Consider the following 15,575-nt stretch of genomic DNA (forward strand, 5'->3'; position numbering starts at 1 on the left):
AAGATATCAGGCCTGACTAGAAATAGGTAACTGCAAAATTATTCCACCCTTTACCACTCAGGCCTTTTGAAAACAATGCTTCCCAGAGTCCAAACTCCTGGCAGGAAATACTGAATGCATTTTTCCCTTTGTCTTGTGACCACCAGCTGTGCCTCCTTCTCCAGGGCATTCCTTCTTCCTCAGTTTTCAGGCAAATTTTTAATAGAAAATATATAGCTATCCAAACCGAAGAGTTAAGTTTAAAAAAATGATCAACAATTAACTCAGTAAAATCAGGTTCTCATTCTTATCTCACAGAACTATAATATTTCTGGTTTGGGAGGTCATCTAGACAGGCACTTCTCAAATTTTTATGTGCATATCAATCACTCAAGGATGGTGTTGAAATACAGACTCGGACTCTGTACATCAGAGGTGGAGCCGAAGATTTCAGGTGGTACCACTGCTGGTTCACAGATCAGACTTGAGGTAATAGAAACTTTGTAGAATAATATTCTCCATATTTCTTTGATCACGTGTCACTATCAGTTTAAAAGTGTGAGCATGCACTCAAAATATGTGTATTTATTTATATTCATGTATTAGTACAGCATAATTTCATTTTTATTTAAAAAAAAATAAATGTGAGCTCTAATATTTTATTCCTGCACAGCATTGACTCATCTCATACTCAGCCTATTTTGAGGACCGCCAATCCTGATAATACATCCATTATGTTAACATTCAGTGCATGCTTATATTTCTCCAGGCATAAGAAAATCACTTTGATTCAGGGAGCCTATTCTATCCTTGCATAATGAATTGTTAGAAAGTTCTTCCTTCTATTGGTTTGTATATGCTTTGTATCCAAAGGTTTACCCTTAGGAGCGTGCAAAACAAGCCTAATCCCTCTTAATGCTATTGCAACTCCTATCACTATCACTGAAAAGGGCCTGATTTCCTTAATATATAAAGAGCTTCTGTAAAACAATAAGAATAATACCAGCAATCCAACAGAAAAAAAATAGGCCAAGGATATAAATATGCACAGTGAACAAATGTTTAAAAATGAAAAGATAATCAACTTCATTCAGATAAGAGAAATGCAAATTAAAACTATGCTGAGACATTATTTTTCACTTGCCAAAATGGCAAAGAAAGAAAAGTTGGGTAAATATATTGTGTTGGTAATGCTAAGGGAAAACAGGTACCCTCACACATTGCTGTGGTAATGGCAGTTGGTACAACCTTCATGGCAGATGCTTAATGAAGCCAGGAAAGATTAGTCTTTTGAAGAACACTGGGAAAATGCTAACAGTATAATGTTAACTAAAAAAAAAAAAAAAAAAAAAAAACAGACTCAAAACATATACAGCGTAATACCAGAAAAAAAGTACTGGATGAAAATACATCAAAACAATAACAATACAATTTCTGGATGGTAAGATAACATAACAGGTGATTCTAACTTTGTTCTTTATACTAATTAGCATTTTTAAAACTTATAATAAGCCCGTAGAAAATGCTCCAGAAAGGAGGTAATGAGAGCCTACAAGTGGACTTGATTTTAAATTGCACTTTTAAAGTTCATTATTAAGAGAGAGCTGAGTCCTTGGCTTACCTACACTCCTGGGGAAAACTGATACATTCGAGTCTAGTTATTTGCAGCAGTTCTGTTCTATAAAGTTGACATGATCACGGAATTTGCGAACACGGAAGCATTGCTCCTGGGGAAATACAGGGTCCCTGCGAGCCTCTGCTCACAACATTTTTGTCCACTGATCAATACATAACATTGCTTTATGTTTGTTTCTGTTTAAAGACACCTTATTTAATGTATATTACTGATTTATTAACAGTGAACTCACAGACAGCAGCACTGTAACTCATGCCTGAAGGCAGCTGATCTGACACATGTATTTTCTCTATGAGGCACCTCACAGCCTTCTTGCACTGAGGAACACTAGACAGCGCTTCTGTACTATGGTATGGGGCCATTTTAAACAGAGATACCACTAACAAAAAGCACCAAAATGTGGCACTAAATAGACCTCAAGAAGGACACTTGTTTACAGTAGGAGAGCTGGAACAAGAAGACAGAGCGTGGCCTTGCTCGTCCTCAGCTGGGAACGTGCACGTTGGGCTGCTCTGCACATGACCACAAATGATGACACAAGCACCACAAGTATTGATTTTGGGGTTACAAATAAATTTTAGTGAGTTGGTGAATTCATGAATACAGAATCCACAAATAATGGGGATTGACTGTAATTATAACTACAGTTTTAAGGAAAATTCTTATTCAAAAGTGAAGAGCCAAATAGCAATATTCTACAGCCGAACTCCCTCACAGAGCAAAGTTGAGTACCTTACAGTTTATAAATTGTAATTTATAAAGGAAATTAAATTGCCTTTCCATAATGGAAAGGAAAGCAATGCATTTCACCATTTTATTTAATATATTCATTGTCTTCAGCAAAAACTCTCTTTTTATTGTCCAATTAAATTCAGCCAGTAGTTACTGAGTATCTCCACCTGGAGAACGTGGAGAGGTGTGGGAATATCGCAGCTGAAGCAATTTACAGTCCTCTTGGCCGCAGGAGGGGCAGTTGTGGCAATCCCTAACTCGAATACAAGACAGAATATGATCAAGGCCACCCTAAAGGTCTAATGTGAATGAGACTGGTAAAAATATAATGAAGGAGAAAGTGCATCCTCTTGGGATTGTCTGGAAAACTTGATGGAGACAGTGACATCTGGAAAGACGCTGAAGGATTAGTAAAATGGTAACCGGAGCTGTGGGATGGAGTGGCGAGAACGTCCTGATAACAGAAGCAGAAGAGCACAGCGGGGAGACAAGTTCCGCGAACCAGGTCAGAATCCAGCACGGGTATAGGGGAGGTGAAAGGAATATTCTATTACTGCTGAAACAAGGCACAATGCCCCTCAAAGCGCTAGCAGAGAAGAGAACTGGAAGGCAAATGGCTAAGTGAGGAAGGGAGACTGGTCCAACTACCTTGATCCTTCATACTGTTTCCAGAAGCTTCTTCATTTATTCCACCTTTACAGTGCAGTGGTTAACTCTTGACCTGTCTGTCTTTCACCTCCTTAACTACACTGCATACTGGAGGCAAGCAGGGGTCACGCCTCATTCTTCACTAGCCTCCATCCCTCTGCCTTCTGCCCACACTCCCCAACACACAAACACACACACTCTAACATACAAAAGACCACCCAACACCAACACCTGCATGTCGCCAGCCTTCAATAAATACTTACTCATGCAATAATTGGCTTGACAAACACACTAAACCTTTGACGGGCCCTGGTCTGTTTCCCAAGAATACAGGTTTTTCTCGCAGAGCAGATGGCTAACCTTTGTAACTAGGAAGTAAATGTCCCTGCTTCTTCCCAGAATGTATATTTGTGTGGAGAATGGGAATCTTTGAAAGTGCCACAATATTATATTACACATTTTTATTTCTGTATCTAACTAAAACTGAAAATAAGTATTCAGCAGAATCTCTAAATTTTATATTTAAATTTGTAAATGTATATGTATGTCCTTAAAATCCTAATTTTTAGGCCATGTTATATTTCGGCCCCTTGATTCTATAATTCCTTAGAACTGAGTTTAAATACTCATAGTGTTCTTGGATTGTGTTTTGGGGTTTAAAATATTATATTACATGAGGTTAAACATTTCTGAATATTCTTGAAGAGAAGCAAGTTTTCTATACAAAATTATTTAGATCACATCTTAAATCGTTTCTTCTATCTCCAACAGATTATTTTAATTATATAAATATTTTAAGAAGCCAATTCTTGTTGTTTATTAGCTGCTCAAATAGGAATGTCTCCAGTGAGACAAATTCAGAGAATATTAAAAACAGTAAATATTTAAATTTGAGTATACTTCATGTAAAATAGATATTACAATTCCATAGTAGCCAGTCTTTAGCTAGAAACTTATAAACTAATTTTTGCCTATTATTCATTGCTTCTAAATTTGAATTTTCTATTAGAAGTGATTACATTTAAGAACAGAGGCAAGTTGTAAAATACACACTTTTGCAGTCAAATTATTTTACTTACTGTTTCAAAACCTCGATGTGGGTGATCAGGAAATCCACCTGGTCTGCCACCTTTAAATTCATCAAACAGTAAAAACGGATCCAGATTTTTTAACTGAAATAAAAATAGAATTCAGCAGATTAGACAAGCCTTTTAAGGCACACTACTAGAGCCTACGTTCATGAACAGATCTAGCAAAGCTCACTGAAAACACACAACCGATGAGCAACTTTTTGCAATAAAAATTGCCTACAGGAAAGAACTCCTTACTTCTACATACATGTGCACATGCACGCAAACACACACACACACACACAGATTCACTAAGTTAAAGAGTTGACATTTTATGAGAAGCGTAAAAAGTAGACAAACATTTCATGATCATCTAAGATCTAAATAGTCAAGTGCAAACAAGATCCAGTCTGTATCCTATCCTCTTGGGGGAACAGACTGGAAATCAATGATTGCACTATGATAAATGCTCTGGAAGAGGACAACTTAACACACATGAGACTGGGGTGGGATCAGAGAAGGTTCTACTAGGGAGGTGTCACTTGAGCTGTGTCTTGAAGTACATGTAGGAGTTAATAAAGTAGAAGGAGGAGAAGGAAGAATATTCCAAGTAAAAGAGCAGAGAAACAGCTTGGCAAGCTAGAAGAACTGCAAGGAGACTACTCTACTGGGGCAAAAGATGCACATGGAATTATGATGAGAGAGGGGCTGAGGAGAGAGGCCAAATCTTAAAGGAGTTTGGGTTTTATCCTGAAGGTGATGGGTTTTAATCCAACGCTGAGATGATCAGATTTAGAAAGATCACTCTAGCATAATAGCTTCATAAAGTGATTTGTGAAGAGCTTCATCTCCTGGAGAATTGGTGCATTATTGGAATTATCTATACCTTAAATAATGGTAAAATTTGTCTGTAAAATCATCTGGACCTGTTGTCTTTGTGATAAACTTTTAACATACTGATTCAATTACCCCAATGGCTATGAAACTATTCCGCTTTTCTATTCTTTCTTTCTCATTGTTTTTGGACTCTAAGAATTTTTCTAACTTCTTGTCAGCTCAGCTAATTAATTTCTTAAGTTATTTATTTATTTGTTTGTTTATTTACTTCAGGGTATGTACTCTGTCATATGGCTAGAAATTAAAGTACCAAACCCTCTCTTTGTCTCTGTCTGTGGTTTTGACTCTTTTATTTTCACTTTCTATGGGGAAATAAATACATACACACATGCTCACACACACACAAATTCAACAAGCTCCTGCAAGTTCTTTCACCTAACCAAGTCTCAGTCTCTTCACTTTAAAATGTGGACTATGACCCAGGTAAAGCTGGGCCACTTCGTAGCCCATCTCAGCCCAGTGTTTCACCCAGTCCAATCTGAAAAAGCAACTGAAAAACAAAATATTTATTGAATTCTCTCAAAAATGCCAAAGGGGGCTTCAACTTAAAGATATGTTTAAAATCCCCCTTACTCACTTCCAATATATATGTCTCCAGTATTTTCATCTTCTCACACTCTAACTGTTCAAATCTCCTCAAACCATCAGGAGACAGCTTTTTCCGTTTCTCCTTCTCCCCTCTCACCTTCTGAAGTTACTCTCTTCTCTTCTACCAGTAACTCTCGGCCCTTCCAGTGAAAAATCAGATCTGGAATCCTTTCAATTTTATCCTGTCACTCATAATTCCATTTCAGCTCAAGGAAATCCCAAGAATGGAACAGGGCTGGGAGGAGAGATTAAAAATTCTCATACTTTATCATACATTTTTTCTTCTCCCAGGATAATACATACCCTGAAGGGTTGGAAACAATGAATGGAGAGCACTCGGTCCAGTGCCTGAAGCACTGTAGGTTCTACATAGATGGGTGATATCTGTTATACTGCACCAGTCCTATAAAGCTCTGAGCCACAACTTCCCCAAGTGCAAAACAAAAGGTTTAGAGCTTTAAGATGGCTTTTTAACTCTACATTATAGCGGTTCTATGGTATTAAAATGTTGGTAAAGATGAGATAAAGAAATATTTATTGCTTCTTGGTATCAGTGAGTTTCATATGAGCAAATATGTCCTGCTGTTAAATAAATTGTGAAAAGAAGAGGTTCCCTCTTCCCAGTCCTACCCTCATCACCATCCACCACCCACAGAAGAGTAGTCACTCATTGTTTGGAAAGTACTATTTGTCATATGTTGATCGCACATTCAATCCTTCTGGTCACCAATTCATGATATGTGGACACACACAGAAAGAAACCCAGCACAAGGAAAAGGTTGCAGAAGCCAGGGAGCTAGTTGAGGCAAGAGTCAGAGGGATGAACCGTTCATCTGGCCAAGGGATGGGGGACATGTGTAAGAGACATTCTTTCTCCAACAAGCAAGAGTTTCTTGCATTAGATTATTGTCCTAAAGTGTTATTTGCAGGCTAGGTATTAGCCTTCATCAAAGTTCCTAATTTTCTCTAAACATCTGGCAAGTATTCAACCACACTGTAAAAGAAACCTGTTATCTATAGACAAGATCTGATTTACATGGGAACTCTGATTTTCTAAAATGTTTTGACTTGGTACCCAACTCATCCACATCTTTCTCTCTCTACATATTAAACTGATGATCTTTCAAAGTTTTTGAACCATATGAGAATTTATATTCCTTCAAACAGTTCAAAATCCTTTAGCCATCAAACTCAGGTGGCAGCTTCCAAGCTATTTCTTTTGATCTCTTGAGAAGGCCAGTCAAAACGTGTGGCCACCACCCCTCAAGCCTGTGGCACTCCCTTCATAAAGCTCCAGCAGCCTGGCATTTTATTTAAATCAGGAAGCACTAGAAGTAGCTACCAGGAATGTCAGTTCCATGGAGACAGCGCTGATGTTATGCTTTTTTTATGATGCTCCTCTGAATCTAGCATAGTTCTGTGTATATAGAAGGTACTCCACAAACATCCCAGGTGGAACTTGTGTTAGGTCCCTAGCCTCCCTTGGAGCTAGGTGTGGTTATACAACTGAATCTGGCTAATGAGAGGTATGCAGAAGTTGTTGGGTGGGGCTTGTAGGGAAATCCCTTATGAACAGAGGATCGACAGCTGGTGTATATCCTTTTGTCTTTCCCCTCTTCCTCCTTTCTGGGCCCAAGGGCAAAAGGTCACTATTGCCCCAACAGCTGTCTTGGGCCATAAGATGATGCCCTAAGAATGTACTAAGAATGATGAACTAAGATAGAATGAGCATGGGTCTCTGATAGGTGTGGAGCTCCAGGCCCACCCTGGACTGCCCACTTTTGGATTTTCAAAAGAGAAACACAAATCCCTACATCTGCAAACCATTGGTTTTGGAAGATGCTTTCTGTTTTACACAGTTGAACCTACTCCTAACTGATACAAGGACAATAATGCCTGTGGCAGCAGCCTAGAATCAGGTGAGACTCCACCCTCCCAATACCCAACAAAAGGCCAGCCTATATCAAGACAATATGGCAGCAGCAGAAGGGAGAGGCCCTTCAAAGGTAGACTCCAACAGCTCAGACTACCTCCTGGGCCTACTCAGCCTCTAGACTGCGGCCTGAGGGTAATGGTGAGAAGGCACAAGGAAACTGCCAGCACACAGTCCAGAAGGAGATCTAGATTATAGCCTTGAATGAGCTGTGACTCTATGCCCCTCTACCTTGACTCAATGTCTAGAGACTCTGATAATGGAAAGCCACATCTACAGAGGCTATATCAACCAGGACCAAGATTAGTCAAGGTTATTTGATGATACTAAGGAACTCATTATTTTTAAGTATGATAATGGGATTGTAATATTTTTTAAAAGTTCTTACCTTTTAGAGACACAAACTGAAATATTTATAAATGAAATGAAATGATTTATTTCAAAATACTTTGAGGGAAGAAACGGATGGGGATATAGAGGAAACAAGATTGCCGATTGCCCACGAGTTGATCATTGTGGATGCTGGATACATGGAGATTCATTATACTATTTTCTTTACTTTTCTATGTTTGAAATTCTTCATAATAAAAAAATAAATATGATGGTTCAAAGAAAATCACATTCCACCAAGGAGTGTCTGGTGGAAGGGGGAGTGGGACACAAAGGCAAATGCAGATGAGTAGTGGGTTTCCCTTCTGTTGGGAGCACAGACGAACTACCTGCTAACATCATGCTACACAGTCCTCCAAATTCCACCCTGGCTGGCCCGGCCCGCATATAACTGTAATAAGAGGTGTGAGCCAGCCCCACTCCATCTCTTCTTTATCATCACCAAAAGGCTCAGTGAGAGCATTGTAAATCCCTCTACTTCCACATACACTGTCATAAGGAACAAGTCACTTACAGCCACTAATACTAAACACTGTTGTCAAGTCTATGCTAAAATAGCTTGGGCTCCAAGGTTGATGAGATGTTTCTTCAGAGACAAAGCCTTGGTGCAAAAAGTTTGAAAAGTAAGGGCCTTAAAGATAGATTGATGCTTTCCTTCTCTGCTGATTGGAGGGTTAGGGGTCTACCCTTCTGACAAGTTGATAGTGTGCGGAGTGCTAAAAAATATGGTAATAATCTAAATAGCCAAAAGTAGGGCCATGAGTAAGAGAATAATGGTATGCGCATACACTGGAATATGTCATAGCCATTTAAATGATGTTTACAAAGAATTTATAACAACATGGGAAGTGCTTATGCTACCACGTTAAATGAAAAACTAAGGACACAAAATTGTTTAGTCTGTATAATCCTCATGATGTAAAATATACAACTATATGGACACAAAAGGAAACAGCCTGTCTTAATAGTGATTAAACCAGAGTGATGGCATTAGGACCGATTCCCATCCATTTACTTTTCCTTAGGGTAGAGGCAGACCTTGGACATGGGAGACCCTCTGATTAGTAGAATGTAGGGGTCTTTAACGCACAGGCTTTCAGCCAGGGATTCTTAACTGGGCACCATGGATAGAATTCAGAGGAATTGTAAACTACGAATCGAAAAAATTTACCTCTTTATTTTCACTAACCTCTAACTGGAAATTTTTTTCTTCTAGATTTTTTTTGTAGTAAAATATACATAACATAAAATTTACCATTTTAACGATTTTTAAGTATACAGTTCAGTGGCATTAAGTATATTCACATTGGTGTGCAACAGTCACCACCAGCCATCTCCAGACTGAAATTTAACATTTGCTTCAATTATGAATGTAGTCAAAGAACCACAGTAAATTACCAGGACCTGTGACTTTGTCACCAATAGAAATCAAAGCTATTTTCATATCACATTACCGTTGTTGTGGGTAAACTGAACTACTGTTCATGCCCCTCACAGCTTGGAAATTAGGTAGTCATGAGAACTGCCACCAAGTCTTGTTATTTCATGTAAAATTACTAGATTATGAATTTGTTTTGTAATATTTTGCTAACCGTATTTCAGTATACAAGTTTTCCTTCGTAATCCTATGTATTTTACGAATTTAAAAAATATCATTCCGAGAAGGAATTGATAGGTTTCACCAGACCGCCAAAGAGGTTCACAAGACAAAAAAAATTAAGAAACCCTCAGCAGATGTGTTCCTGACAGATGGAGTAATTAAAGTATTAGCTATCCTCAACATACAATAATGGGTTTACTGACGGGTGTCCGAATTCTTTACAATTGTTCTGTTAGTTACGTGGCCTAGTAGAACATGACACCACAACCATCTGCATCTCCCCAAAATCCACTATGCATTTAGTCCCTAGAATAATCCTGTTTGTGTGCATCCCTTTGGAAAACAATGTTTGATGGACCTGAAAAGACACTCATTGGTGAATAGGAAGATAAAGGCGGAAAGATTATGAGAATATCAGAGCAGACTTTAAGGAGAGGAACAAACCAACCTCACTTTTCAAAAAGAATCCATTTCCCTCATACACTTGTTCTTTTATTCAAAAATATTTTTTTTGGAAGCTGCTCAACATCACTAATCAGGGAGATGCAAATCAAAACCACAATGAGGTATCACCTCCCGCCTGTTAGAAAGGCCATTATCAAAAAGACAAGAAATAACAAATGTTGGCAAGGATGTGGAGAAAAGGCAACCCTTATGCATTGTCAGTGGGAATGTAAATTGGTGCAGCCACTATGGAAAACAATATGGCGGTTCCTGAAAAAATTGAAAATAGAACAGAAGTCAAAATATAATGATGTATACCTGAAATTTATATAATGTTATAAACCAAAGTGACCTCAATAAAAAAATTAAAAATAGAACTACCCCATATGATCCAGCAACCCCACTTCTGGGTATTGATCCAAAGAAAATGAAAACACTAACTTGAAAAGATACCTGCACCCTAATGTTCATTGCAGCATTATTTACAATAACCAAGACATAGAAACAACCCAAGTGTCCACCAACAGATGAATGGATAAAGAAAATATGGTGTATATATATATATACACACACACAATGAAATATTATTCAGCCATAAATAAGAATGAAATCTCACCATTTGCAACAACATGGATGGACCTTGAGGGTGTTATGCTAAGTGAAATAAGTCAGACTGAGAAAGACAAATATAGTATGATCTCACTTACATGTAGAATCTAAAACACACACACACACACACACACACACACACACACACACACAAGCTCATAGATACAGAGAACAGACTGGTGGTTGCCAGAGGCGGGGGGGTGGGGAGTGAGCAAAATGGGTGAAGGGGGTCAAAAGGTACAAATTTCCAGTTATAAAATAAATAAGTCCTGGGGATGTAATGTACAGCAAGGGGACTATAGTTAATAATACTATATTGTATATTTGAAAGTTGCTAAGAGAGTAAATCTTAAAAGTTCTCATCACAAGAAAAAAAAATTCTGTAACTATGTGTGGTGATGGATGGTAACTAGACTTATTGTGCTGATCATTTTGCAATATATACAAATATTGAATCATTACGTTGTACACCTGAAACTAATATAACATTATATGTCAATCATACCTCAATAAAAAAAAATTATTTTTTTGGAATCTGGTATGGTGCTGGGTGCTGTATTCCTTGGGCTATAACCACCATTTGCTACCTTTCTGGGCATTTAAGATTTTCTTTTCCGCAAGTCCTGTGTCTCCTGTAATTTTCAAATAAAACTACTCTCTAAGGTTGAAAGACGTCTACCTGACTACAATAGCCCTCTCTGAGAGAAGCTCCCACTTCCCCCCCACCACCACAAGAAGTCCACAGAGTTGGGTCTCAGCGGCCTCACTATGGACCCAAATCCCTGGCAACAGCTGACTGGCCAAGAGTAGAGACCTGACCCAAGCCAAGCCATTCAGATCTCTCTCCTGGGAATCTGGAATTGGGACCCAGAGTTACTCCCTAGTGCTGTGACCTGTGGCCATGTAAACATGGGGGTATAAGGTGGGCATGTTGGCGATGTGCATGCTGAGGCTGATAGATCAACCCAGGATAGGACGTGGGTGTGCAGCGAGGTGCAGAGATACTTCAACTATACCTTCTGCCCAGGACCTGTGAATCCACATCATAGAAACCCCCTCTGGGCTGGGGCTGGTCCTGGTCTGAGGGGGACCCCAATTGCTAAGTTTAGAGTTGGCCCCTATGGTACCCCACAGGGCAGCTCATGACCATCCCGGGCCCTCTCTTCCCAAGTTTATCCTCAGTGTCCCACGAGTCCCTTCTGCAAAGAAGCACGAAAGAGCCACCCAACCAGAGTACCTCGGGTCTGCCAATGCTTCTGCGGACCCGCGCTCCAACCCCTTCCGACTGCTCCCTGCTGAGCACTGAGAGAGTAACCTTCTTGGAGGATGCCATGTCGAAGTCCAGAGAGTGTTCTGCTGCTGAGCTGTAGAGGATGGAGGGCAAAAGGAGGGACAACAAAGAGAGAAGTCATAAAAGAGGGCCCATCCAAGGACTACAAGATAAAGGATATTAAATTCAGACCTGCCCAAAATATTAACAGCTATAATTTATTGATTGCTTACCACATAGACCTGGGGTAGGTGATTTAAAACAATGACGATGATGGTGAACATGTACGGCTACTTACTAGGTTCCCAGTCCCAGTAATTATTTACAATGGTTCTCTCATGTGATCCTGCAGCCATCTTGTACAACGTTTAGCGGTGACAGCTCTTTTGGGCACTAAGAACCTCTGAGTGCTTTATCTGCTTTACCTGAAATCTCTCAGCCTTCCCCCCAACCCCACGCTGCCCCATGACGTAGGTGCTACCAGTGAGGCTGCGAGTGGAGATTTGTGTGGCGACATAGGGAACATGGAGAAAAACCAAGAGGTCTGAGACTCTCAGCAGAACATGCCAAAGATCTTGGCATTGAAAGGGATTTTTGAAGGTCAACCAATTCAAAGACCTATCTATCCCTGAAGTTCAGGGCCAACTTTAGAGGTAAGAAATCTTTGAGCTTTCTCATGAAGTCTTCGAGAACATAGAGAACTCACAGAGGAGGTGCCGTTGACAATGCATCCCATATTCCAGGACCATCTATACCCCGGGTTTATTATTCCAAAGTGTTTCCTCCTTGCGGGTCTAAGTTTTACTCAATGGGATATTACAGAACAAGTAGAACCAACCCCTTTTCCACTTCAGATGCTTGCAGACAGTACCCCCAATCCCTAAAGCGCTTCTTCAGGTGAAATATAATCCGTTCCTTCAAAGTTTCCTACTCAAACCAAGAGAAATGCCTTAGCAAGAAGCACAGACTCTGGAGCCGGACAGCCCGGGGTTTGCATCCCAGTTGCACCACATACCAGCTGTGTGACCTGAGGCCATTCCCTAAGCTGCCCAGTTTTTCCATCTGTAATAAACGGGTAATAAGACTGCCTGCCTCAAAAGGCTGTAGTCAGTGCTCTAAGAATGTTAGCTGCTATTCATCAGAGCACTCTACTGGGCAATGCGCTCCAGTCAGCCAAGGCCATTCAAAACGTGCCCTCCCAGGAGCAGGGATCAATAAATATTTATTGGGTGCTAGACTGTGGGGCACAGAAATGAGCTTAATCCTCAGAGGCGTACAGAACTGTCATCACTTACAGACAAGCAACTAGAATGTATATTACCCCTGTGTGGACTATTTCTGGGTCCTACCACACTCCTACAATTAAATTCTGTGCACGTGAACAACTGATGAGGTACTTACCAGATAGATCGCAGCGCTTTGCAGAAGGAAAAGCCGTTTACCACTTGCACTAAATGTCAGAGTACTATTTAAGCATCTCTTGTCATCTCCCTAGGAGACTCCTCTAGGAGTCTAAAGGGGGATGGGGAAGGCGGGGTGCTGCTAACTGATCAGCAGCACCCCCCAGCCCACCCCCGCGGGCGCCCAGTACTCACGCGGCGGGCAGGGCGGCCTGTGACAAGCGCCGGGCGGCAGCGGGAGCCTGGGCGGCGACGGGGGGCGCGGGGAGGGCCGGCGGGGAGGGCGCCGGTCCAGCTGCCTCACCGTGACTCAGCGCTTCCAGGCCGCGGCCGCAGGGAGGCGGGAGGTGAGAGGCGGTGGGTCTCGGGGACCGTGGGCGGGGGCGACACGCCTTTATTTACACGCCACCGTGCGGATCCTCTCGCTCCGCCCGCCGCCTCTCCCTCGCCTGCTCTGCTGCCCTTTGGCCTCTACGCCCCTCCCGCCGGGAGAGGCGGGAGGGATGAGCACCCGGGAAAGCGTTTGGGGGGCCCGCTAGGCCTTGAAGGGGGTGTGTAGTCCTTGCAGGTGCTCTGATAAGAGCGAAGATCCAACTCGCCCTCGTAAGAAAACTATCTTTAACTGGAGCCTGCTTGTCACGCAACCCGCGGAGCTTGGCTGCTCCGGTTCGAATCCTGCCTCCACCACTTGTTAGCTGTGTGACCTTGGGCTGGTGGCTCAGCCTCTCTGTGCTTCTGGTTCCAATACAGTAAAATGGGGACGGTGACAATACAGAGGGCCCCGACTTAATGATGGTTCGACTTATGATTTTTCGACTTTAGGATAGTGTGAAAGTGATATGCACTCAGTAGAAACTACTTCAAATTTTGATCTTTTCCTGGGCTAGCAATATGTGGTACCATACTCTCTGGTGATGCTGGATAGTAGCAGCCGGCTGCAACTCCCAGTCAGCCACATGATCACAAAGGTAAACAAACGATATACCTAAAACCATTCTGTTTTTCACTTGCAGTACAGTATTCAATCAATTACATGAGATATTCAACACTTTATTATAAAATAGGCTTTATGTTAGATGACTTTGCCCAACTATAGGCTAATGTAAGTGTTCTGAGCACGTTTAAGGTAGGCTTGGCTTGGCTATGATATTCAATGAGTTAGATGTATTAAATGCATTTTTGACTTATGGTATTTAACTTATGATGGGTTTATCAGGCCGGTACCCCCATCATCAGAAATCGAGGAAGATCTGTAGTACCAACCTCGTTGGATTGTCATGAGAATTAAAGCTCTACACAACTGTGTGTTACATAAGCAAATTGCCTGCTGTTTGCCACTTACAATGGAGGGGGGGGAGTGAGGGAGCCAAGACATTTTTGTTCCTGCCTAGAGAAAAGGCACACTAGTGGGGACACAACCGGTTAAGAGCTTGCATGTTGCTGGAATGCAGTGGGCAGGCAGAGCATTTTCCCAGGGGCTTGTGGAGTTGCAGAAGCCAGCGAGGGGATCTAGTTCGTTGTTAGGATCTTTAACCAGGAGGTACAGGCATCGCTGTGGGTTTCTGTCCTCTAAACACCAGAAAGCTCCTTGCGTAGTTTTGAGAAAGGCAGGAAAGTGACACCTCTAAAACAGGGTTCAGCACACTTTGTCTGTAAAGGGCCGGATAGTGAATATTTTCAACTCTTGCAGGCCACATGTGTTCCCTGTGGAGACTGCCCCAATGGCCTTTGTAGCAACAAAACAGCCATAGACATCATGTAAATCAGTGGGCGTGGCTGTTTCAATAAAACTTTGATTATGGATACTGATATTTGAATTCATCTAATTTTCACTTGTCATGAAATATTATTCTTCTTTTGATTTTTTTGTTTCAACCACTGCAAAATGTAAAAAGCATTGTTAACTCACAGGCTGTAAAAACTAGGCAGTGGGCCAGACTTGGCTGCAGGCCAATTTACAAACCCCTGCTCAAAAAGAACAGATTAGTTGAGGAACAAGGACTTTCCCCTGGATTCCTTATGTGTCAGTCGGGCTCAATTCCCCCCTCGTCACCTAACTCAGATGATTCAAGGCTAAATGAAACAATACACGTGAACATTGAAAGTGCCATGGAATAATAAAGTATGGTTGCTTATCATCATCATACTTACTTCTGCAACTGTCTCCAAATAAAATAGAAGCATGGACTCTCTGCCTGGCACTTTGCTTCTGCATTCCCTGCCAAAAAGTTCACCATTTAGCCAGTTACCTGAGCCTGGAACTCAGGCTCTCCCCATCACTCTTCCACCTTGAAATCCTGTGGATTCTGCTCCTAGTCTCTCTTAAATATATTCAGTCCTTCCCATTTTGACTGCCACCATCCATCTTCTCTGATAGCC

General features: G+C 41.2%; 1 protein-coding gene across 3 annotated transcripts in view; it reads right to left on the reverse strand.

Moving 5' to 3' along the window:
* The window catches only part of PIR (pirin), a 90,779-nt gene extending 77,253 nt beyond the window's left edge, over positions 1–13,526 (reverse strand). For 2 of the 3 annotated variants that reach the window (XM_058535476.1, XM_058535474.1), the window contains exons 1-3: positions 13,198–13,385; positions 11,764–11,890; positions 4,075–4,167 (exon numbers count right to left, since the gene is read on the reverse strand). In XM_058535476.1, coding sequence (XP_058391459.1) covers positions 4,075–4,167; positions 11,764–11,859 — 189 coding nt within the window. In that variant the 5' untranslated portion in view covers positions 11,860–11,890; positions 13,198–13,385. The other variant, XM_058535475.1, reaches the window with a different exon arrangement.
* Positions 13,527–15,575: the final 2,049 nt, after the last annotated feature.

This window comes from Diceros bicornis, chromosome X (assembly GCF_020826845.1).
Source record: "Diceros bicornis minor isolate mBicDic1 chromosome X, mDicBic1.mat.cur, whole genome shotgun sequence".
In the NCBI taxonomy this organism is placed as follows: domain Eukaryota; kingdom Metazoa; phylum Chordata; class Mammalia; order Perissodactyla; family Rhinocerotidae; genus Diceros; species Diceros bicornis.